This window comes from Denticeps clupeoides, chromosome 20 (assembly GCF_900700375.1).
Source record: "Denticeps clupeoides chromosome 20, fDenClu1.1, whole genome shotgun sequence".
In the NCBI taxonomy this organism is placed as follows: Eukaryota; Metazoa; Chordata; class Actinopteri; order Clupeiformes; family Denticipitidae; genus Denticeps; species Denticeps clupeoides.
In genome coordinates, this window is record NC_041726.1 from 2239115 (window position 1) to 2265276 (window position 26162).

The 26162-nt window shown below is 45.0% G+C and overlaps 2 protein-coding genes across 4 annotated transcripts; one reads left to right on the top strand and one right to left on the bottom strand.

Moving 5' to 3' along the window:
- The first annotated feature begins 743 nt into the window (after positions 1-743).
- LOC114769950 (protein NDRG1-like) lies at positions 744-10765 on the top strand. 2 transcript variants are annotated; one of them, XM_028963391.1, is made up of 16 exons: positions 744-825; positions 3384-3458; positions 3539-3574; positions 5851-5956; positions 6191-6311; positions 6472-6534; positions 6648-6708; positions 6786-6872; positions 6956-7012; positions 7087-7190; positions 7482-7544; positions 7633-7684; positions 8002-8049; positions 8378-8413; positions 8681-8732; positions 9266-10765. In XM_028963391.1, exons 2-16 carry the CDS (start codon positions 3402-3404, stop codon positions 9523-9525), a joined length of 1203 nt encoding a protein of 400 aa, XP_028819224.1. In that variant the 5' UTR covers positions 744-825; positions 3384-3401; the 3' UTR covers positions 9526-10765. The 2 variants fall into 2 exon arrangements, with proteins under 2 accessions (XP_028819224.1, XP_028819225.1); XM_028963392.1 differs by lacking the exons at positions 744-825; positions 3384-3458; positions 3539-3574 and adding an exon at positions 5439-5596.
- LOC114769951 (WNT1-inducible-signaling pathway protein 1-like) lies at positions 10696-15893 on the bottom strand. 2 transcript variants are annotated; one of them, XM_028963393.1, is made up of 5 exons: positions 15715-15893; positions 13298-13580; positions 12537-12821; positions 11936-12129; positions 10696-11669 (listed from the first exon to the last, which is right to left on the bottom strand). In XM_028963393.1, exons 1-5 carry the CDS (start codon positions 15748-15750, stop codon positions 11370-11372), a joined length of 1098 nt encoding a protein of 365 aa, XP_028819226.1. In that variant the 5' UTR covers positions 15751-15893; the 3' UTR covers positions 10696-11369. The 2 variants fall into 2 exon arrangements, with proteins under 2 accessions (XP_028819226.1, XP_028819227.1); XM_028963394.1 differs by having other exon boundaries at positions 12567-12821; positions 15715-15892.
- Between the last annotated feature and the right edge of the window lie 10269 nt (positions 15894-26162).

Below are 26162 nucleotides of genomic sequence, written 5' to 3' on the forward strand. Positions count from 1 at the left end.
TCGTTGGTTGTGAATGCGTTCCTTATCGGCACCTCACAATGGCCCCGTCCACAGAAGATCCTTTGTATGGGAGCGGAGGTTTGTTCTTGTCATTGTTGTTGTTTGTTAGCTATGGTCTCACATTACAAATGCATGCTGCACATGGCCATTATTTAAAAAAGAATATATATTGAAATATAAAAAAGAAATATATATACATACAGTACAGGCCAAAAGTTTGGACACACATTCTCATTTGACGTGTTTTCTTTATCTTCATGACCATTTACGTTGGTAGATTCTCACTGAAGGCATCAAAACTATGAATGAACACATGTGGAGTTCTGTACTTAACAAAAAAGTGGAGACCTGGCCTCCACAGTCACCGGACCTGAACCCAATCCAGATGGTTTGGGGTGAGCTGGACCAACAAGTGCTAAACACCTCTGGGAACTCCTTCAAGACTGTTGGAGAAGCATTTCAGGTGACGACCTCTTGAAGCTCATGGAGAGAATGCCAAGAGTGTGTAAAGCAGTAACCAGAGCAAAGAAACTAGAATATAAAACATGTTTTCACTTATTTCACCTTTTTTTGTTAAGTACAGAACTCCACATGTGTTCATTCATAGTTTTGGTGCCTTCAGTGAGGATCTACCAACGTAAATGGTCATGTGAAGGTGGCGGGAAAGTGGGCTTTTTCTCCGCCTGTAGGTGGGCGTGTTCGGGTGGGCAGGGCCAGCGCGCCGTTATAAAACTCCCTCCGGCGTCCGCACGCCGCACGTAGTACGAGAATAAAACTGCACAACTACACAAAACGCCGACCGAGACCGGACGATCGCCGCGAAAAGTAAGTTTCCGTGTCGCCGTCGCCGCATTCATGACGCATGCGCACATTTATAAAGACTACTTAAGACAAATATACGTATTTTAAAGTTGTCATGCAGTTGTATACGTGTCATGATATAATTGTGTGTGTGTATATATATATATATATATATAGAGAGAGAGAGAGAGAGAGGCACTTTGGAAGATGCGCACTTTGACTGGTAGTGATGGGTGGGTCGATGATGATGATGATGATGATGATGGAAGATCCATTTATGCCACCAGCAGCCTTTAATCCGCAAATAATCTGAACAACAGCTCCTCGCGTGCTGCCACTGTATACAAACACGGTTTAAACCCTTCAAATCGAATTATTTCCAATAATAATATAATATCGGATAATCACTATTAATTAAAGCCGACCGTGAGAATGTATAACGACTCTAAATGACGGTTCTGTTCTCATATTGGTGAAATTACACAGTACATTTTAAAGCACGACTTTATTAGTGGCGTGGTGTTTAAATGATGGGGCAGAATGTGAGTGTGTGTTTGTTTGCCATCTTCCTCCGTCTAAAAATGTAGGTCTCATCGAGCTTAGCTGCCTGCTGATATCACAGAATGACGGATTTGACAGATTAAACGTGCTCCGGAAGATTAAGGAAGCAATCGTTGTTCCTGCAGATGCTTGGCTTTCTGGATTTAATTTCCCCCGGTCTTAATTCTGCCGCCCCGGGCCGCCACTCCATCCTCCTCTCATAGAGACGAGCAGTTTAGGCCCCACAAATCCTCCCCTGGAGCCCGGGCCCCGCGGTGGCAGGTGACGGGACGTGGAGGTGACAGATTAGCCAGGAGAAGCCGCGGCGGGGAGGGTCTTTCGTAAAAACGGTGACAGTGGACTCGGCAGGACGCGGAGGACAATGCGCCGCATTGAGACCGTTCCCTCGGAGGCCTCGCCCGTTTCAGGCTGCGGAATGTAGTGTGGGTGCCGACGCCCAGTGAAGCCTCTCCGGAGGCATGAAACGGACGTGAAATGTTTGTAATAATTCTTCTCGTCCTTTTAACACGGACCGGGGGGGGAGTGAAGGGAGCCGTGGAAGCAGACGTGTCGGGGGGGGGGGCTTCCTGTGCGCTCTGGCCGAGCTGGTCGTGGAGGAAGCGCTCGGGCCGCTGACCTTTAGCAACCTCGTCCAAACAAAGGGCCCGTTGAGGCTTTAATTTGATTTACATGCGCGGCGTCGGACTCGGCTCTCTGCGGAGGCCCCGTCGTGCGTGGAAGTGGCGGGCTCCTCTGTCCCTCTTCCACTTCCTCACACGCAGGCGTCCCCCCCACGCGCCGCGGTGAATCAGCGTCCGCCCGGCTGAGCCAGGGCTGTCCACGCTTCCTCCCGTCACTTCTCTGCTCTGCCGGGCCGCTCTGCCGATTCGCCGCTTTCTGCTCCTACGTGACCCCTTCCGCAGACAATTTCAAATTAAACTTCGGTTTCTCCCTCCGCCTACACTATTATAAGTCAAGTAGGTGATTAAACGTGTAGGTGGTGGTAGACTAGCGGGCCTATGAACCAGAAGACCCAGGTTCAAACCCCACTTACTACCATCGTGTCCCTGAGCAGGACACTTAACCCTGAGTGTCTCCAGGGGGGGGACTGTCCCTGTCACTACTGATTGTAAGTCGCTCTGGATAAGGGCGTCTGGTAAATGCTGTAAATGTAAATGTAAATCTGTAACACCGAATTTTGTAGCATTGACATAATGTAGATGAACAGGTTAGAGCAGGTTTGATTGGTTTATTTGCATCATGGCGATGCTTTTTTTTTTTTTTTGTTCAATATCAGTCATAACAAATGCAGCAGAACTGTTGTGTACGTCACCGCTGAAAATCTGCCGCTGTGCAGTTCTGCGGTACAGTGCTTTTAAAGAAACTTCGAAACTGCACCTTCGAAAAGTGCACCTTCGAAAAGCCTCACCTGAGCTGAAGGAGACCAGAAACGGAACCGAGGTCCCTTTGGATGAACAAATCAAGGACTTGGTGCACTTTCCTTTGGTCCATTGGCACTGCTCAGAGAGCTGCACATGAAGACAATGACCTCGCAGGCTCGGCACGATCATTTTCTTCAATTTACTATCAACTAGGAGTAATATGGTTCTATTAAGCGTTAATAACAGGCTGCGGTGGCCTTCTATTTCCATGGATGAGCCCTCGATACTGCCAAAACTCCCCTTCCATTGTGGGATTCATATCTTTCCTTTGATTCCTCTATTATAACAAACGTCTCTCTTCGTGATCCATTTGTCATTGATTTAGTGTTGTGTTTGGGACTGAACATTCCTTCCCAGGAGAGAGATTCTGTGGTTTCGTGTGGGAGTGAACGGACCACGTGACGGTAGGTGACAGCGCGGGGTCATCTCTGGAGAGGAAAACAGAGGGAACTTTTCAGACAACTTTTTAGATCCTCCCTAAAAAAAAAAAAAAAAAAAAAAGCAATCAGATAGTTCCGTGCGTCGAGCTTCGCCGTGTCAGCTCCGCCGTGTCAGAAAGTCCCGGGTCGGCTCACCCCCACAGTCCCTGTTGCTCTACAGGCTTCCACGGCGCTGAACATGGACGACATCCAACTTGTTGAGTCCAGACCACTGATTCCCGAGAAGGATTTGGAGGTACGTCTGAAACGCCGGGCTACACGTAGCATTTTGTACAGTTAAAAAAAAAGGTTTTAAACATTTGTTTTCCTGCGCAGGTACTCGGGAAAGTTCTTCAGCAGCTTGAAATCAAGGTGAGCGTATACGTCCCCACCAAATATTCAGCCGTGGGGAGCGGCGGTACAGCAATGTTTACATCTTTACACGAGCGGTTAAGGGCACAAAAACCATCACAGGTCCTGAAAGGTCTTTTATGATCCGCCTGGACCCCAGAGGAGGTGCAGCACCCACAGCGGGGACTTGCGAGTAGATCAACAGACAATTTCCATTCAAAGGCAACCCCTCTGTAGCAGCTGGAGACATGAAAGGCCTCAAATCACAAAAGCTGGAATTTGTAGATGAAAACAGCAATTTGCTTTGTTCTAAAAACTACATTGGGTCCCGTTAATAAGTGTTCTGAGGTGCTTTATTACATTACATTACATTTACAGCATTTACCAGACACCCTTATCGAGAGAGACTTACAATCAGTAGTTACAGGGACAGTCCCCCCCTGGAGACACTCAGGGTTAAGTGTCCTGCTCAGGGACACAATGGTAGTAAGTGGGATTTGAACCCGGGTCTTCTGGTTCACAGGCGAGTGTGTTACCCACTAGGCTACTACCACCCTTATTGATTCAGAGCTGTAACTTCCAAAAGGATTTTTAACAGTTCTAACAAAGCTCTAAAAATATAATGCATAAACAATTCATTTGATAATAATCAAGACCTGAAGTTTAGCCACAAACAAACAAATAAAAAATATATATCTGATGCAAAATGACTCTTTTCTCAAATGTCAACATGGTCCAGGATCAGTAATAAAAGACCACAGTTTTATGGCCTGAAGTGCACATACCGAGGAATCGAGGCCAAAAGTGGAACATCAACATTCGTGACGCCACCTTGTGGTCGGCGTGTGTTGGTGATCGTGTCTGTTAATTCAACCTGCACCGCACACACACTGCACGTTCCCCCAAATCCTTTCCAGCATAAATGTACATTTTTAATTATAAAAAAAATTTCGTCTGGACTTTACTATTCAGGACCACGGACAAGGCCTGAACATAGAGACCCTCAGAAGACCCTCTCTTTTCCAACGTTTCCAACCTAACTCAGCAATTCTAGCCTTTTAACTTGCAGAATAACGAGCCACCGAACTCTGGTCCAAAGAGACCAAGGTTACGTGTTGGGTAAAAATTAATTTTATTCTTTTTTTTATTTATTTCTTTTATTTCTTTGCAAGATTTTAGCTCCTGAGGCACCCAGCGGATTGACGTCCTGCTGCTGACCCATGCAGATTAGCGTTGAAATTTCTAGGGCGTGGGTTTAGTATCGCGGCCTGTCTTAAGGGGCAGTGACGTTGGCAGCACGAGGTGTGCCAGGGCCATCTGTCGGACCCGAGAGGCGCTCCTCACGTAGGTCTCGTCTGCTTTAAAGGGATTAGCGGCCGCGGGGAGACGACGTGCGTTTGCATTAACGTGTAGCCAAGGAGAAACCGTAAGACGTTTACCTCCCATCCCCAGTAAATGGGTTAGGCGATTTCCTGATGGTGGGGGTGGTGGAGAGGAGCTCCCCACCTGGAGCCTGTAAAACCGACCGCCTGCTCTTCCCCTTCAGGCCATTTTATTCCCGTTTTGCATCTTGCATCTGCCGGGGGTGTCGTTTTTTGGCTTCGGCAGCAACAATCCAGTCGCATGAAACGACTGGATTCCAGGACTGTGAATTTGCCTCAATGGCACGATTGTGGCTCATTGTGTGCCACCACTTCTGGGCATTCGCATGATCACATGACCAGTTGGGCACGATTTGTTCAGGTTTTTCCAGTGCCCCTGACCGACTGAACCGTCTGACATTGGCTTATCCAATTTACGGATCTCTTCGACTAGAATTAGCTTGTTTTGATCACGGTGCAAAGCATGATGGGAGCCGCGGGGCTTATGCAGAGCGGCGTCCAGTGGGGGTATAAAACGCAGCCCGCGGACTAATGACAGCTAAGCACTTTCAGAAGCTTACCGGCAGTCGGATTCTATACCGTACCACAGTGTCACCAAGTACCTGCAAGCATGGTTCTCGAGGACTCGGACATGGAGTGTGTCTTTGAAATTGAGATTTCTGTGAGTAGAGCAGCTCACCCTGGAGCAGTAGAGTAATATTAGAAAGCTTTTTTTTTTTAAATTATTATTATTAATTTCAAATTTCAAAGCTGTGTGTTTTGTATTTTTGCAAAGCCACATCAGAGCATTCGATTGTTCACGCATTGGCGTCTAATTCATATTTCGTGTTATTCTACTCATTTGGTTTGTTTAAAGATAAGAACTCGTACCTGGGACCCGTTGTGCGTTTGCAAGTTCTGGTTTTGCGTTTACAGGAGCACGATGTGGAGACGCCCCACGGCAGAGTTCACTGCACCATGAAAGGGGTCCCCAAAGCAGACCGTCCTGTCATCCTTACCTTTCACGACATTGGCCTAAACCGTAAGAAACCACCGATGTAATCTGTTGGTATTATACCAGGCAGTAGTTAAGTTATTGAAATAACTAAATGTCTTAAATAATACAGATGCATTAGTAGCACATTTAAAGCAGAAGAATATGAGATAAAATATGTAACATGTGTGGAATCCGAGGCCGCCGAACACGGCGACTGCGATTTATTCCAGGATGGAGTTCGGCATTTAATCCGATAAAATCCATTTTTCTCAACTTCAGACAAGACCTGCTTCGACGCCCTGTTCAGTCACGAAGACATGCAGGAGATCATGCAGCACTTCGCGGTGTGCCACGTCGACGCCCCCGGGCAGCACGAGGGCGCCAACACCTTCTCCACCGGGTGGGTTAACGCAGGAACCGGGTCGGGCCGCCTGGGACCTTTCCTGTGCGGTGCTGGTACTTTGGCCGCCACAGAGATAAGCTTTTGTGTTGAATACGATTGTCTTTGCGACTGATGACGCCGGAGACGGTTGTGGTGAATGTTGTAATGTGTCCCGCAGGTATGAGTACCCTTCCATGGACCATCTGTCCGAGACTCTTCCTGTTGTCCTCAAACATTTTGGGTATGTCGAGCAAGTGGAAATCACTATTCATTTACTTATGTAGTATTTTTTATGTATTAAATGTATTAATTTCCCGGTTTTACCGTATTAATTGGCTTCTGCTGTGCTCGCAGCCTGAAGAGCGTAATCGGAATGGGGGTCGGAGCCGGCGCGTACATCCTCTCCCAGTTCGCCGTGAGTCTCGTTCCGCACCGCGTAACTCGGATTAGTGGAACATGCGGGTAACCGAGAGCTCTGCTCTGTGCTTCCAGTTGGACTATCCCACCATGGCGGAGGGCCTGGTTCTGATCAACATCAACCCGTGCGCCGAGGGATGGATGGACTGGGCGGCCCAGAAGGTAGGCGCGCCTCGGAATTCACGCGTCCAGGCGCCGAAGCGCCTCCGTTCGCGCTTAATCTGGACATAATCTGTCCTTTTCAGATCAGCGGCTGGACCCACGCCATGCCAGACATGATCATCACTCACCTGTTCGGAAAGGTGGGCGTTATTTGGGGGTTCGGCTGTCGGTAAACCGAGGACGCGCTTCATCTCAACATGACTCTTTTTAACAGGAGGAAATCCACCACAACCACGATCTGATTGCCACCTACCGCCACCACATCTTGAACGACATGAACCAGTTCAACCTGCAACTCTTCGTCAAATCCTACAACAGGTAACCAAAATGTCTGGGTGGTAGTGGCCTAGTGGGTAACACACTCGTCTATGACCCAGAAGACCCGGGTTCAAACCCCACTTACTACCATCGTGTCCCTGAGCAAGACACTTAACCCTGAGTGTCTCCAGGGGGGGGGGACTGTCCCCGTAACTACTGATTGTAAGTCGCTCTGGATAAGGGCGTCTGGTAAACGTCGTAAATGTAAATGTCTGCTGTCCCCGGCTCTCGCCGCCATGGGTTTTTGCCAGGGGTGCCGCGAGTAACGGCCTCTCTTTTGATTCCGAACAGCCGGAGAGATCTGGAAATCGAGAGGCCGATTCCTGGAGGAAACATCAACGCCAGAACCCTGAAGTAAGACAAGTGGAGTAGGTCTGTCAAGGTCCAGTTGGTCGCCGGCGTCTGTCGGAGTGACTTAGATCCTGTGGGTTTCTGTCTCCAGGTGTCCTGCTCTTCTGGTGGTGGGGGACAGTTCGCCTGCTGTCGACGTTGTGGTGAGTCCTAAAACCGCCGTGTTCCCGTACACCCTACGCCTGATAATCAAGGTCACTGCGGTTAATAACATTACCGAGCGCGCGTTTACTTAAAAATGGCCAGAAGAACGTAGCGTCACTCGCCTATGAACCAGAAGACCCTGGTTCAAATCCCACTTACTACCATCATGTCCCTGGGCAGGACACTTAACCCTGAGTGTCTCCAGGGGGGGACTGTCCCTGTCACTACTGATTGTAAGTCGCTCTGGATAAGGGCGTCTGGTAAATGCCGTAAATTTAAATGTCACTGAGACGTTCTTTTTGTCTTTTGTGTCCAGGTGGAGTGCAACACAAAACTGGACCCAACAAAGACCACACTTCTCAAGGTAGGCACCAAACCACCCTCACCCGGGCATTAACAGCCCCGGTGGAAAGACGGCCCGCGATAAGATTCCGATGGCTCAGCACAACCCCGGTGACTTATTTACTGAGGTCGCACAAGGGGGACGGAATGCGCCCTCGCCGACCTGCTTCACGCCCCGGTGTGCCGCAGGCTCGTTCGCGCCGTTTTAATGGGCCCGCGGAACAAGTCGCGTCCGGGTTCCTGTGCCGAATGAGATTGTTCCGCCCGTGTGTGGAGGAGAAGCCGCGGGGGCTGAATATTTTAACACTCTTTAACGCTTTTTTTTTTGTTTTTTTTCTGTCGTTCTCCAGATGGCGGATTGCGGAGGCCTGCCGCAGGTGGACCAGGTGCGTGGGCCGCGTCCATGCCGGGGACACCAGCAGACGCGCCCGCTGAGGGTTGCGGATAATAATTAGCCGCTTAAGAGCATTATGGGCTGCAGTGGCGTAAACAGTCCACGGGCTTTAATACCCTTCACCACACCTGCCGCTAGCAGCTGTCACCCCCTCCCCGCTTTATAAGTGGCTTTATAGGTGTTATATACCAATTGGGTCAATTAGAAGACGGCGAGACGGCAAACGTTGTCTAACTCGGTTCTCTTGCATTCCCACCAGCCTGGAAAACTGACCGAAGCTTTTAAGTACTTCATCCAGGGCATGGGCTACAGTAAGTGGCAAATTATAACCCTTCATCTTCCTGAAATAATGAATAATTAAGGAATAATTAACAGAAGTTGATAATAAAATGTATGCATTTTTTTTTTAAAATTTGTATCATGTTTTATACTCTTTTATTAGACTATAGACTATGTACAGGGTGGGCCATTTATATGGATACACCTTAATAAAATGGGAATGGTTGGTGACATTGAACACATTTTATAAGTGGTCAGAAACTCATGAAAGAATAAACCAAGCACACCATTGTTTTTCTTGTGAAATTACTAATAAATTTGATGTGTCACATGACCCTCTTCCTATTGAAAAAACAAAAGTTGGATCCAAGATGGCCGACTTCAAAATGGCCACTATGGTCACCACCCATCTTGAAAAGTTTGCCCCCTCACACATACTAATGTGCCACAAACAGGACGTTAATATCACCAACCATTCCCATTTTATTAAGGTGGATCCATATAAATGGCCCACCCTGTAGACTAGACTTTATTTTATATATAAATACCTGTTTTTTTTTTTCAGTGCCTGCAGCCAGCATGACCCGGTTGGTCCGGTCCCGCACCGCGTCCGGGTCCAGTGTCACCTCCTTCGACGGCTCCCGCAGCCGGTCTCACACCAACGAGGGCAACCGCAGCCGATCCCACACCAACGAGGGCAACCGCAGCCGCGCCCACACCGCCGACAACCAGCGAGGCCGCTCCCAGACCGACCAGCCCATGGACACCGCCGGCAACAGTGGCGTGGACCAGGCCGTGCTCAAGTCCACCGAAGTGTCCTGCTAGATGTTCCCCCTTCCCCCCAACCTATTCCCTCCCAAGAACGCACAAGCACCCCATTCTTGCCCACGTTTGTTGCTGCACTGCTTCCAACCCAAAAAAAAAGCCCCCCCCCCCTCCTGGAACAGGACACTCTGTGTCTGGATTGTCCTTCTAAAGTCTCAGAAAATAAGGAAACACTGGACAATTCAGAGGCAAAGTGTCTGAAATGCCAAAGAGATTTTTCTTTCCTGTCATTTTTCCGGCCACAGGAATTATCAGGACCAACATTTTATTCGGATCACGTAATTGTCCGGTTCTCCTTGCGGGCAGCCACTCTCCCGCTCGGACGTTCTGATGAGGCAGTGCAGCACCGGGAACAGAGATTTTCCAGAGAAAAGTTCAAGTATGGCAGCGCACGAGTCCTTTTAGGTTAAAATCTCCAACATGCTTTTGTTTCGATTAACTAGCCTACACTTATATCACCAGCTTCTAATTCACTCGTGTAAATGACTGTAACTTCTGAATATATATATATATATATATATATAAATATAGTAATATACCCTTAATGTTACTTTTTCTTTTGCAGACTTGATTCTACTTTACGTTCTGTAGATTTAGTGTCGGACCTCAGCAAGCAGAATAGACATAGTGAGCTTTTGTATTATAGTAGCAGAAACCTCTTCACGATGATGGGATGTAACGAATAAGTTCTGTTTCCATTAACCTCGAGTAATTTCGGTTCTTTTCTTTCTTTCTTTTTTTTTTTAAACGATCCCTCTGGAATTAAATGTTTGCACGCGTGGCATATGGCAAATTTCAAAAGGCTGTTCCGCTTCTCATGCTTTACTCTGAATCAAGTGTTTGGGAGAAGTAAACCGCTTTTCCATTTTTGTATTCTGATGTGGGTGGAGATGACACCAAAATTTTTAAGTGATGATTTCTATGCAATCAAGCAGAACGAACAGAACAAAAAAAAAAAAAAAAAAAAAAAATGTGCCATGGAGTCCTACACTCGGATGCATCTTTTTTTAGTTTTGTGGTGGCTTTTGAAGGAGTTCAACGAGAGATCGTAACATTATACTCTCCCGTGTTAGCACTTACTCGGTACTCACACCCCTGCGCCTGTATGCGCTACAGGAGAACTTGCAAGCTTTGTAGAAACACATACATTTGTAAAGATGTACTGCCTAATGCAGACGATATACATTTTTATTGGTTTAACGATTTGTATTTATTAAAAAATAAAAACATTAAAACTATGCATTTTTGGTTTAATCACTTATTTAAACTGTGTGGGAGTTGTCAACAATAAGGCTCCTCCCATTTTAAAGATTGTTCTGGGCAACAGAAATAATTACACACAAGGAAAAAGGCCGGTTAGTATCTCTTCTTCGAGACAAACCTGATCGATTGCTGTAAATCCGGGGGACGCGTAGCACTGCACAGTGTGAAAATAGCCCCCTAATACGGAGCAAATTGATCTATAACCGATCAACTGATTCCAAGTTTAAACAATTTCGCATCAGTGCAAACGACACAAGCTTTATAACCAAATACTTTTATGAACCTTTGGAGTGATGGAATTTTGTTATAAATGCACATGCACAATAATAAATTAGCGTCTGAATGTCTAAAACACTTTAAGACATTACTTACCAGACTATACAGAAATTTGAATATGTGTACTTTTTCGTGGGAAAATATGTTTAACAAAAATCTTTAAAACCACACTTAACCAATGCAGTACACATTTGTAAATGTTCTTATTTATATAGAGATTTTTTTTTCCAATGGGAAAAAATGTCCTCTTTTCACGAAAAGTACTTCAGCACAATGCAAGTTGTTCTAGCGACTGTCAGGCCACCTCAGTTCATTACCTCTGAGAACCCGAAGTGCTGCCCAAGCTCCGCAAAGATGTCGCCGGGCTTCTTGCAGCTGAGGTTGCAGAAGCACGCGTTGATCCACATGACCTGCCAGGAGAACGTGGCACCGCTGGGACATTCAAAGTCGACCGTCACGCTCTTGGATTTGTAGGGGATGCAGCAGCGGTTGTCCGTGCAGACCCCACAGTACTTGGGCCAGTATGCCTTCTTGCTGGTGCAGCCCGAGATGGTAAATTTGGATGGCTGCCTCTCCCTGTAGATGTTCAGGCACTTTTTCCCAGGCTGGTGATGCAAATTAAAATTGAGCATTACTACCGTGATGCTAAAAATTCAATGTTCTATAAGCATTTTTTTCCACTTAGTGTTAAGTCCATATCGTACAGTATAAGATTAATCTAAATCATTGATCCCAAATTAAATTATTATTATCTGTTCAAAACAGACAACTCTGAGCCAGGCTGTATCAACCCATCTTGTACCACCAGCAGTAATGTAGGGGGGTTAAGGTTAGTCCTTCATCGGGCTGGACACTATGGGTGTCTGCTTACCCTGAAGTGTTTGCTAATGTCAACTTGGCAAGGTCGGATACTGCAGAGTCGCGACTCTTTCATCATCTGGCACTGTTTGTTGCCATTGGAGATCCTCATAGACACGCCTCGGCCACAGGTCCTGGAGCAGGGGCTCCAGGGAGTGGTCTGCACGGGACAGTTCTCGTGCCGGTCAGCTTTTTGATGTTCGGGTGCTACAGACAAACAAGAACGAGAAGTGGAGACAAACTCTACACTGAGGTTCGAATTCGGTAATTCAAGAAAGCACAACTAAAACGAGAACATTTCAAATAAATGCATCACCCCACCTAGTACAGAAGGACGCCCAGAAGGACTAACATTAACAACAATGTGGCCCCGAACCTCCTCCGACTCAGATAAGTGCCATACCATATCCTCTCGGGGTCTTTTACCATATGCATTTATTGTAATTAGTGTTACTGTGCAGTACTGCACTGTCCTACATTACGATTTTATACTCTTCTCACGGAGGTGGGTGTTACAGAACATGTAACTACGAGATCTACGGTAATCTTCACCACCGAATGTGAAATCTTACACACCCTGTAGAACTGCAGCGGAAAGCTATTCAAACACAAACCCTCGGGGTCAGGGTCGCGGCATCCCGTACCCTGCACGGCATGCCGAGGAGCGGCCTTGCGCCCCCTCCTGGGCTCGTCACAGACCCAGGTCTCGCAGCAGCGCCCCGGGACCCTCACGCGGCTCGGGGTCCGGCACCACACCCTGGGCGGCTGAGAGTCGTTGCACAGCCCCAGGCAGCCTATGGCCCCGTTCACACACAGGCACTGGTACTTGCAGTTGGGTTGGAAACTCTGCCCGTTGCGGTAGACCACGCCCTCGTACTCGCAGCCGGTGCCGGACAGATCTACGTGGTAAAAAGAACATCATCTCTCCGCCATGAACTAACAACACATGCCTGTTCTTCAAAAACCAGTACAGTTAGCCAGAGACTATACTATATACGGTCTATACCGTAATATACAGGACATAATCTAACAAAGCGGTGCCAACCTGGTTAATGCAGGAAACGTTGTCCAAAATTAATTTGGATATGAGAATGTGTAAATTACTGAAAAAACTTTTCGCCAACAAGGACACTTTTGTGCAATGTGTGTGTCTTTTTAGAAATTCTCTAGTAGTATCACAGTATATGCGGACCATGACTTCTGCACAACTATAATATTGTCTACATTCCCTATATAGTGCAATTAATAGGTCGTTTGCACCAATAGAGAAGCACCAGCAGCCAACTACACAATGAACAAGCTTGCATAAGTTGTGGCAAAGATATGTGTGCTGAATAGCAGGGTTTGATATATATATATTTTTTTTGACACTTACATGCACACACTCCCTGTTCGTACCTAGGCTTGTCTGAGCTGTAGTCACAGTACAGTCCCTTGTGGTGGTCGCAGGTGTCTTTCTCATTGCACGACTCCCCGACCTGCCTGGCGCAGGTCTTGCAGCAGTCACAGCCGTCCGTTACCAGACTCACCCCCAGGGGACAGGTCAGCGGAGCCCTGGGACACTTGCAGGGCCACTTGCAGTACTGGGTCCGGTTGTATGCTTCCAGGTGAGTGGGGTCTGGTATGGGCGTCATGACAGAGGCATTTTGGGAGAAGGCCTGCACAAGGATCACATGCAAAGAAAAAAAAACGCCTGCTTAACGTTGCACTTTATGATTCAACATTCAACACGCCAAATGGAACCAGCCTGGCCTGTGAAGTGAAGTTTTTTGTCATTGTGATACACTGCAGCACAGCCAATGGTGACACAGTGAAATGTGTCCTCTGCTTTTAACCCGTCACCCTTGGTGAGCAGTGCGCAGCCATGACAGGCACCCGGGGAGCAGTGTGTGGGGACGGTGCTTTGCTCAGTGGCACCTTGGTGGGTCGGGACACTACCCACATTGTGTCCCCGAGCAAGACACCCTGAGTGTCTCCAGGGGGACTGTCAAGTGAACTGAGGTCTACATAAAGGGTGGGGGAAACATGACACAGGCGATCACAATGGAACTTTTAATCTGGGAAATCGCAATAATATTTGTCTAAAATCAAGGATAGAATGTGTAATCTCCGCATCTAATTTGCATGGACATATCATGGCCTCACACCTCCAGGAGTTTTCTGGAGGTTTCCTGCTGCCGTCCAAAGGAATGTGGACTGGCGGCTGCCTGTGTGAGTGGTGTGCGCGTCCCTGTCATCATTTTTATTTATTTATTTTTATTATTATTAAAAAATATATATTTTTTTATTGTCATCATGGATACTGAGTGAGTGACTAACAGAGACATTGTAATAAAGAATTGCAGTGGCATGAATTGTGATCTCCAATATAATTCCCTCACTAACTGAAGTTAATTTCCATGGGAAAAATACGAAATTATTTCTTGATCTAATGCCTTGCGTACCGTTTACTGTGCATGTACTTCATAGTCTATCAGTCACAATAACACAATTATGGCCTGTAACAGAATTACACTTTGTAATCCATCATCTGTATCATAAGAGGATGAAGGCAGATTAATGGGATTAAGTGTAAATATAAAACTGTTGCTCTTGTGAGGGTCTTCCTGGCTTCTGCCATTATGTAGTTCATAAGCGGCCTTAGATAAACGAAGATTTTGAATGACTTCAGAGGAAGCATGAAGTGGATTGAAATTGTGTTGCAGAAATATAATGGTGTTTTTTTTTTCTTTTTAAGAATTGTTTTTATTATCTCATTAGTCAGTCAGGTCATTGCATATATTACTTATATTTCTAATGAGGTCATTCAAACTTTGAGCTGTTGCCTGCAGGACCTCTGACCTACGACCTCTTTCAAGCCTTGGCCACAAGACAATAAGATAAGAATGCCTGCAACACGAGAGCAAGCACACCTGTGCAATTCATCAAAATTCATAAAAGAAAGTACCATGGGGACCTTCTCGAACATCTTGTTCACCTAAATATTAATGCAAAAACACAATTTAATTTCATCAGGATTATGTCACTAATCTAAACTGCAGGAATTTGAAGAACGTGTCAGCAAAAGACTAGAACGCTTCACAATGTAAGTAGTATTGCACGTAACTAAGTTTAAGTTTGAATAATAAATAAGTATAAATTGTACTTTTTCTTTTTTTAACTCCACCACTAGATGTCAGTGCAAAACTAACATTTGCACATGTACAACTGAACCACCAAGGGGTGGCGCTGTCGAGATGTGGAATAAGGTCTAGACGTAAGCGTGTTTATATTTTTATGCACATATTCCTTTCCATATTATTTACAGTGGTAAAAAAAAAAAAAAACTCAGAGAAATACCGCAAGAAAAAAAAAAACAGTCATGAGTTTCCAACGCAATACGATATAAGTGCATTACGTCAGATGACATTTATGCGGCCGTACGTCACTATCGGTCAGGGCAACATCGTCTCCACAATGCACCGGGTTATTCATGCACTTTAAACTCATTTTTGATGGGTTGAGACCTCACGTCATCGCCTCCATTTCGCTTGAATTATATACATCAATGCGCCGTTTTAATAGTCGTTTTTTTATGTCAGAATACTAATCAAATTTAAGATTCGCATATCATTTCTTACCCCTGCTTCTGTGGTAACAGGTTTATCGAGATTTAATTAAGATTAAGGAATAAACAAGACACCTTTTGCCTCCATAGACTCAAATGGACGAACTGCAATATTACAAACTTCCAAAAAAAAAAAAAACCTCCATCCGTCCGGAAAAGCGAGCCGTTCGCGAACAGACGAGTACCTGATGAAGTAGAATCCACGCCAGGAACCAACTCATCACTGGCTGCCAGCACCGCGCTCATTTATATCCAGAACGGGACGCGTTTCTGGTGGCAACTCTCATTCATCCCCCGCAGAGCGGCTCCTTCTCCTCCACTGCGGCGCTACTCGAACCCCCCTGATGACGTCACGGCTGAGGAATATGAGGGCTACACCGAGAACTGCAGGGCCAAGGAAATAGTTGCACCGTCTGTGTCCCTTAGTGCAATACAATATACAATAAAGCAAGATCGTATTTATGGACAACATAAAATTAACATAGTTTCTTATGCATAATTATACATCACTGTGCCTTGTGTGGATGGTAGTAGCCTAGTGGGTAACACACTCGCCTATGAACCAGAAGACCCAGGTTCAAATCCCACTAATAACCATCGTGTCCCCGAGCAAGACACTTAACCCTGAGTGTCTCCAGGGGGGGACTGTCCCTGTCACTACTAAGTCGCTCTGGATAAGGGCGTCTGGTAAATGCCATAAATGTAAAAATGCATTATTGTAGAGTGCAATAAACAATAATGTACATTTATGAGTATGGAATGCATGATCTGTGGAGCAAAATGCAGATTATTAACCAGCTTTGTATATGAGTGATGGCATGTACAGTACAGGCCAAACATCTGGACACATCTTCTTATTCATGTGTTTTCTTTATCTTCATGACCATTTACGTTGGTAGATTCTCAATGAAGGCATCAAAACTATGAATGAACACATGTGGAGTTGTGAAATAAGTGAAAACATGTTTTATATTCTAGTTTCTTTGCTCTGATTATTGCTTTGTACACTCTTGGCATTCTCTCGATGAGCTTCAAGAGGTCGTCACCTGAAATGCTTCTCCAACAGTCTTGAAGGAGTTCCCAGCTCACCCCAAACCATCTGGATTGGGTTCAGGTCCGGTGACTGTGGAGGTCAGGTCTCCACTTTTTGTTAAGTACAGAACTCCACATGTGTTCATTCATAGTTTTGATGCCTTCAGTGAGAATCTACCAACGTAAATGGTCACGAAAATAAAGAAAACACATTGAATGAGAAGGTCTGTCCAAACTTTTGGCCTGGACTGTAGCTGAGACTGTCAGATTGTCAGGTTTATGGACACTACAAAAATATCCCCCCCATACGTGATTCAGGACAACGTTGCAAGAGGATCTGCAGTTTCTCATAGTTTCGTTCGTAATGGATCTGTAAGGAAACAGAGAAGTACTGCCACCTGAAAAACAGATGGAAGTAATCTGGATGAAGTCATCCCTGTTTCCACGAAACCCCTGTTTTTATATCCAGACTCAATTAAGTGGTTAGAAATTAAATTGCTTTTTTTTTTTTTTTTTTTAGCGAACTGCAAAAAAATATATATTTTTTTGTGTGAAAATGACTAATTAAAGTGATGCTCCTGGGAGCAATTAGACTGCTGCTCAGGACCTCACAAAGACAACCAACTGCATTCCAGATGGACTTTTTTTTTCTTTAGCTTATGAAGTACGACCAGAATCGTCCTCACTCAGTTGTAACCTCACACAAACATTAACATCTGGCTCATACCTACCATCGGTCCCAGATGTCACTTTTGTTAAGTGAAAATCGAATTAGATTGCAGAGAAGCTTGTCATATTGCCATGCAGAAATGTGCCCGGAGCTGGAACCCTATCATCACTCATCGAGGCTATACCTTCCATGACAGACAGGCCTTGAACTTTGAGGAGGGTGAGCTTCCAGAAGACCATTCACGTCTGAGAGGAGGACACCTTTTCGTTCATTTCGCTCCTTATCACAATGCTCACGACACAGAGGGACCAGAGCGAACGATCAGCTGGCCCAACAGAAACAGGACGGTCGCTGGTCATTTCATGTTCATGGAGCTCCTCGAGCTTCGGCATGGCCTGAAACAGTTAATTGGACTGTAAGGGAATCTGCGTTTACTGTGCCAAGAGGTACACAAGGCGTTTGGACATGAAACTCCCCTTGCTGCATTCCTTCATGAGAAGGTCTTGTGGGTCTGTTGGAATGAACGTCCTACAAATGCTATCTTTGTACAGGATATGAACATCGAGAAGAATATTTGACAGATTTTTGCTCTCGTGGAGCTTCAGTCTAACATAAAATGTCCTGTTTGCACATTGGGTCGGATAAATATTTGAACCGATCAAAGTGACTCTTATCAAATGTTTATTGCTGGTCATGGTCCAAAGCAGCGAAGACTGTTATAAAGATTTCTTGCCACTGCGCTCGATCATTCTAATGGCATTCGTGTGAAAACTGGGGAAATGCATGAAGGTCGATTAAGAGGCATTAAAAAAGGCTGTTCTGCAGAATTTAAATGGTATTAGCTTGAAATGAATAGTATTTGTCTATATGCTATTAGTACGATTGTTAAATGTAAGGAATCTAAGTCAAAAAAAAAAATCATTTGAGTGCAATGTTGATATGTACAGAAAAAAGTTACCTGAAGTTTTTATAGCTCTCCTAGAAGTTTAGATTTCCTGAATTTTTTATAAGAACGTCACTGATCAACTGAAGTGGTTTGACTGTCCACGTCTGTGGTGGACCGTGACGAACGTTGATCTAGGATGATGTAAAAGATACAAGAATTTCCAATTGTATTAGTGAGACTGAACTTGAAAAAAACAGACCTATATCAGATTTAGGACCACGTGTTTTCATGGGAATGTACTGATGAGAGCTTTTTTCCTGTGTTTGCTTGATTTGTTCAGTCTACTGCGCCTGTCGCGGTGATAGCGCCTAAACCCGCAGGGTCATTACGGCTGCTTCCAGAGGGATTGAGACCTCACATAGGAAGAAAACCCGGTGCACAAGGAAAAGAATGCTGAGAAGAAGGTCCTGAACATCTCCACTGCTGACACTGCAGGTCTCCTGCTGATGCAGCTCAGCTTGTGGGGCTCCAAATCACGGTGAAACGTCCTGTGAACCAGGCCTGCCCAAATAATCAACGGTCGTATTGCCTCACTTGGGTCAAAGCACGGCAACGTAGCCACAGACGTTTACTAGACGAAGTGAGATCTGGGGTAAAGTGTGGTAACTTTAGTAAAAGCGATTATTTTCTTACACTGTGGCGGTCCGTTCTAGGTGAAAACTGACTTTCTCAGGCTCGGGGAGGCAATATGGCGGGGGCCCATGGCCCATAAGAGAGTAAAGTTGAGCCATTCTCCTTGGAGACACGACTACAGCAGTTCGTAACAGCTACAGTGATGTTCTTTTAAGCAAAGAGAAGCCTCACGATTTCATAGCTTTTTTAATTTGCAACTATTTGCATAGTTCTTCTGCAAACATGCCATAAAAGGGAGAATTTTGAGGGATGCCACCCCAGACAGGCAGAGAAATGCAAGAAAAGGGGGAACGTATTGAAAAGACCTGGTGCTGGTCATGTTGTTCCGATGCTAAAGGGGAAAGAACACAGTATAAAGGGCATGTGAGGAAACAAGCCAGCGGCAACCAAGACCCGAAACAAGAGCCGTAATGGATTAAAAGAGGAAAAAAAAAACACCGCTGTTCTGATTGTCTGTCCAAACGCTGACAGTCGGATGGTATCTGGGTAGAAGATTGGGAGTCTCTTTCAAAAGCAGTGACTGTCTTGGTCCTGACTCTGGTTGCCAAGTTCCTCAACCCCAAATTCTTGCAGAGAAAAATCCAACGGCGCCGCAGAACACATGCTTCACGTTTTGATTTTCCAAACAAAGTTATCAGTATCGCCGATACCAGAATTTGTCTTGGTATCGTATCGAAATTGTATCGTATCGGGGGTGGCCTTGCCAGTGGCCCTGTAATCAGAGGGTTACCGGTTCGAACCACTGAGCAAAGCACACACTGCTCCCTGGTCACCTGTCATGGCTGCCCACTGCTCAACAAGGGTGATGGTTAAATGCAGAGGACACATTTCGTTGTGTCACCGTGTGCTGTGCTGCTGTGAAACAACATTTGCATGAGTTTTGTCATGCTTGCAGTAGTCTGTTATTGGAATACGGGACTGGAGCTGCTGCGGAAGGGACAAATCATAATCACCCATATTTCCCAGACAATGCGGGACAACTGGCATCCCTAATAAATGAATGCCTTGCCCTGTTAAGTCATGCTTTTCCAGCCATGTATACCGGCCTAACATTAATTTATAAAGTTGTGATCAACCCATGAAAAACTTGTATATTTTCCCTGTTATAATGAAACACAATTTAACATGAAAATGTCCCTAATGAATGTTACCATCAGGTAAATGTGCAATGGAGGCCACTTAGCATGGGTTAGCATGGGTTCTAATCCTGCACCAACATTTAGCCACATAGAAAAACATGCGTTTTAAAATTTTTATTTTAAGGGATTTTTAACACCGGCATCAACACACACCAGAAACACACACACACCCACACACACACACACACACGAATGGAATTGATCTTTTTCCCCAAGAATGCCCAAAAGTGATCTTTTATATCCAAAAAATCTTGAGTTCCCACCAAAGGTCAGTGAAGACACAGGGCTGCATACTGCCCGGTTTATTCTTGGTGATATCAGAGGCTGTTTATCACGCTCCCTGTGAGCTCGCTGTCACTTTAATGCCTTATCCTAATGACAGGTTAAGTGCCTGCACTAGGGCCACTATGCTTGTGGTGTCTATTTGTTTGGCTAATGGCCGCACTTTCAGGGAGTGAGGGAACATTTTCTTTTGTTTAGAAACTCCTGTGAATGTCTTTCGTTTTAAAATTTTTTTAAGTCACTTTGAGAATTGCTCAATATGCAGTACCGGCCAAAAGTTTGGACAGACCTTCTCATTCAATGTGTTTTCTTTATGTTCATGACCATTTACGTTGGTAGATTCTCACTGAAGGCATCAAAACTATGAATGAACACATGTGGAGTTATGTACTTAACAAAAAAAGTGGAGACCTGGCCTACACAGTCACCGGACCTGAACCCAGTCCAGATGGTTTGGGGTGAGCTGGACCCCAACAAGTGCTAAACACCTCTGGGAACTCCTTCAAGACTGTTGGAGAACCATTTCAGGTGACGACCTCTTGAAGCTCATTGAGAGAATGCCAAGAGTGTGCAAAGCAGTAACCAGAGCAAAGAAACTAGAATATAAAACAGGTTTTCACTTATTTCCCCTTTTTTTGTTAAGTACAGAACTCCACATGTGTTCATTCATAGTTTTGATGCCTTCAGTGAGAATCGACCAACGTAAATGGCAACCAGGCCACCTCCTTTTGGCAATGGGAAGTGCAGATTTTTGACCAGCGCATTAGCTGGATAATTAATATGGTTGCTGAACCCAATTTCATGTCATAGTGGCTGGGGGACGAGGGACGTGGGCACTTGGGCTGACGTAAGAGCAGTGGTGGACAGGGAGCGCTGGCCTGCAGAGCTGCAGCAGAACAGAAGCTGGCGTGCAGGGACTACGCAGCGGCGATGGAAGTTCACTTTTACCGTTGCTTGTGAGTGGTGAAATGGAGCAGGCGAGAGCGATGTCTTCGTAGGTGGGTGAAGGTACAAGAGGGCTGAGCAGAGTCGGTGTCGGGAAGCAGGCGGGACGTTGGTAGCATCAGTATCCAAAAAAAAGACAAAAAGGGTCAGCATGAGGCAAAAAGCAGCGAGCGGCAACGATGGAGCAAAGTCACAACGAAGAGCGGGAACGGACGCAAGATGGCCGCATTAAAACGAGATACAAGATGGGGTATTTACAGAGAACGGCACCCTCTTCCCCGTCTACTTCCTGTTGGCCGTCCTCGCGGCTGTGCAGAGGTGGAGCGGGAACGGCGAGACTGAGCTGGACAGGGCCTGTCTGCTGGGGAGGACGGATGATGAAAACCAGAAACTGGGAGGCTACCTCACGGCAATGTCGGCGTCCGAGGCTGGTTCGGAATCGGCTCCGATTACTTTTTTCTTCTGCCCGCACTAAGCACGGCCATGAGGCTTTTCACAGAAACAAAGGCAATGAGATTTCCTGCTTCTCATTCAACTTTTTTTTTATAGCTCGGATTTAATAAGAAATGACACACGTCTTCTTAGACACTAGCCTATGCTTTGAACTAGACAAACGTTTTTGGGAATATACCGTAAAAAAAAAAAACTCACGCTGGGATCAGACGGATTTTAACATCTGCTGGTGGTTCAGCTGTCCAAAAAACACACATTAAAAAAAAAAAAAACACACACAGGAAGTCAAACCAAAACTAACAAGTTTAATATTTTCCCCGCACGAAAGGCGCTTTAGACGTACACGCTGATACACATCTGCGAGTCGGGACGGAACGCTATTTTCATTTCGCCCACCGCCAGTACGCCGCCTCAGACAAGCATTCGCACAGGCTGCATCCACGCTTGTGTCCATGGTGACGAAAGAAAGAGCAATTCTGTATTATTACAACGCAATATGTACAAATTCAATGCCTTACAGCGGAATGCTTCTGCAGCTGAGCCAATGGAAACTGGGCCGACACATTTTTTCCCATCCCCGACTTAACCGGAGTCCCAAATAAGAACAGGCAGGTTATGTAAGACATATTTTCTTTTTGAACTTGATTCCGTTCCTTTGACAATCGAAGGAATCCACTATAAGTATAGTTTAATATTAAAGTACCAGCAGTGCTCAGGATCTATCCGATAAAAAAAAACTAGAATTATGGGTTTTCTGCTTCCTTTTTAGCCAGGACCAACTACAAACTGAGTAGTAATGGTAGCCTTGTGTTTCAAATGGTCTCTTTAATGTGTTTTTATCAGTATCTTAAGGTCAGAAATAACATCATTTGGTTCAGTTTGCCATACTTTGGCATAAACGCTCTTCTGTGTGCATTGACTGCAGCAGAACAGCTTGCACAGACTGACTGTGTATATAAGAGGTGGGGTGGGGTGGGGTGGTTGTGCTAGAGCACCGCGAAATGATTATTATAGCTTGTAAAAGTGAAGGTAAGCAGCTGTTAATGAGGGATTCGGCCGTGACAAACAGAGCGGCCATTATGGGCGGGGCTGGCACCTGCACCCACGGTTTATTTTGTCCACTGAGAAGCCCGGCATTATCCTGGGTGCCATCACTAGATGACGGGGTGCTCCCTGGCATTTAGGCCACTTTCACTGGCTGAGCCTACTTGTTATGTCTGACATGTGAATGCTGCTGAAAATGTTCAAATGTATGAATCCTACCGAGAACAAAACAGCAGGACGGTCTTAAAATGGCAAAGTTGGTTGAGATGTTTCACACAGGGCAAACCAGATGGTTTAAATCATCAAAAACTATGACAAAACCACGATTTTTGTCAGGAGGAAATGTTCTTATGCACTCAGAGGTGCTAATCTATGAAATATAGCTAAACTTCACTTAGCCTACTAGACGTGACTCATGTAATACAATCAATAAATTGAGCAGATTCTTGCTGTACATATGAGTTAGTATCAGAAATCATGTCACTTTGAGCTTCACCCTAAAAATTACTCCTTTAAACTTAAAAAGGCTGCTGTGTGGAGAATTATGCCATGGAGATACTTTATCCAGTCCGAAACCAAATTGATCGAAATCAAATTAACAGAGGGGGCAACTGTATTACAATTATGGATTTTATTCATTTTAACTGAGGATATCAACCGAAGTACACTGTGGATAGTAAGAATAATAACTATGCCGCATTTAAACACACATAACTAGAGGTTCCTTTGATAGCTCAGCTGGTAGAGCGGAGGACTGTAGTTGTACTGCCTGTAATCCTTAGGTCGCTGGTTCAATTCCTTATTTTCTGGTTAAGGAAGCGGCCCCGTAATCAGAAGGTTGCCGGTTCGAATCCCGATACGCCGAGGTACCACTGAGCAAAAGCGCCGTCCCCACACACTGCCCCCCGGGCGCCTGTCATGGTGCCCACTGCTCACTCAGGGTGATGGGTTAAATGCAGAGGACACGTTTCACTGTGTGCACTGTGTGCTGTGCTGCTGTGTAGCACAAGTGACAATCACTTCATTTTAGGTACCTCAATGGTACATGCACCGTTGTGTGAGAACCACATGATTAACTGGTTTGTAATGTATTAATTGTTCCTTTTGGAGTTTGATAGTGCTTCTTTTTTGTCTTTTTTGTCTTTTGTCTCCTCCCGCGTGCCTGTATTTTGCATTGTGCATTGAAATGTGAATGTAAATGAAATGCGATGCTTTCTATTTCTATGTTGTCCAACGAGGCAGACGGTTCTGCATATTCTCACTGTCCGTGTGAGGTTTCACCAGAGGCTGCCGCTTTGCTCTGTTATTTGTGTGTGTGTGTGTGTGTGTGTGTGTGCGTGCGTGTGTGAGTGTGAGCCAGACAGTTGCCATGTGTTACCGCAGTGCTCCTGCAGAGGCCCTTTCAACGAAGGGCGCCGCGTGTCAGGCTGTCACAGGGCTGCTGTGGTGAGACAGAGAAATTTGTGATGTGATGTCACCCCCCCCCACTCCACTTCTGACTCTCGCTCTCGCCGTTTTAAATGTTTCCAGTGGGGCTTTGCCGGGAATCCAGGGATTGCTGGTGCACGCGCGGACGCATAAACTTTCAAGCACATGTGGCCATTAACAACATTTAGCCGCTCAAATAGCCAATACACACCGGGACTGCAGGAGAACCGGCGTCATTTCAATTTAGGTGAGACTGGGAGGGACCCAGTGTTTCACATTGAATCCAATTCTTTTCTAATGAAAGTCTTACACTATTGTAAACAGTGTTTTTTTTAATATTAGAAATGTTTTTTTTTTTGTTGTTTTTTTTTAAGGGCAATTCTGGCCATTGTAGATTCTGAATACTTATGTCTGATGACTTTAACAGACTCTGGCTTTCAGTTCAGACGCAGTCCGATGAGAATGTGACAAATAAAATCATAGAATGTGCCTATAAAATAATCATGTTTGCTGCTTGATGTGCATAATAAACAGATATGTGCATGATAAACAGATAAATAGATATTTTTTTGCTGAAAGGCCCTATGCAGTGAGAAGGCTCACGGCACGCTAATTTTAACCTCACTCACTATCTAAATGGAACAGAGAAGCCACACCAGCTCCTAAACAGAAGTGTGGTCAAACTGAAATTTCACTGCCCGTCCAAGAAAGGTACGGTTTTAGTCAGGAAATCGGACCCGAGAGGCTTCACCTACATTTCTGCAAAAGTGCTAGAGACACAGAGGGTGCTTTGAAGTGTGGTTGGCCATATAGGAAGTGATAGAAATTGCAAGTGGCGTTTACAACACTTTTTTTTTTTTTTTTTGCTCTTTGGACACCAGACAAATGAAGGCAGAGCATTTTAGGAGCACATCCGGGTCCAAGGAATTTTATCTTTCGAGCTGAATTTTGCCATCCAACATGTGATATATGGTATATCTAACTGAATAAATAGAATTTGTAATTTTTGGTTTTTGGTTTTGTTTCACAAACTTTTTTGTATGATTGTGAGGGCAATAATAAATAACACATGTTCAAATGCATGCAAAGGTTTGTGCACCCTTGCCTTAAATGCAGACATTAAAGTCAGAGCAAACATTACTACACTAACACTATTTTACTTTGAAGCATTTTTATTTGCTGTATTTTTCGATACATTTGCACATTCACCACATTTGTTTTAAAAAGTTCTATTTTAATGTGCTAGAGTATATAAATGGGGGAGCTGTTCAGTGTAATCTGTTTTTATGATAAAGTGGTGAGAGCAGGCCAGAATGTTGAGTCCCCAGTCCAAACACCTGCAGGTGAACTGGCAACTTTTGCCGTTTGTCTCGTTTTGTCTAGACAAATGGATGTATGGATTCTGCACTTATCTACACAGGAATGAAACAGTGAACACGAAGCATGCTTTTCAGGTACCGTAGCCGCTTGAATACAAAGCCGAAAGCAACAGAAGCGCCATAAACGCGAACAATGGACCAGCAAATCAGGGGGACTTTTGACCTGTTAGGCTACTAGCGGAACCAATTATTTGCTGATTTCAATGAATCCTTTAGATCATTGTCCTGTTGGAACCCTCACCCATAGGACAGTGCAGAAGCAACCAGATTGGCCATAATGTTATGGTATTTAATGGAATTTGAAATGGTGTCCTCTTCCCCCCCATTGTGACCTATGCAGTTGCAAGCTCTTTGGTTTAATCCATGTTGATGTGCATTACCTCATATTCATACTCTGTGAAACAGGAAATGACCACAGTTGCCATGACTACAGTTCACACTTGACCTAAAGCAACATCAAGAAACATTTTAACCTTAAAAAAGTGAATTAATTTTGTCTTTTTAAATGTATTCTTCAAGAGTGGCAATCATTTTGCCCCGTTGTTGACTAGATAAACTGCTCTTTTGCAGAAAAGGTTTATTAAATAGTCAATAATTTCTCCAAACATCATTGTATTTTCATGTTTTTGGACTTGACTGGACTAGATGTAGATGCAAAAATTCAGTGAAATGAAACCAGACC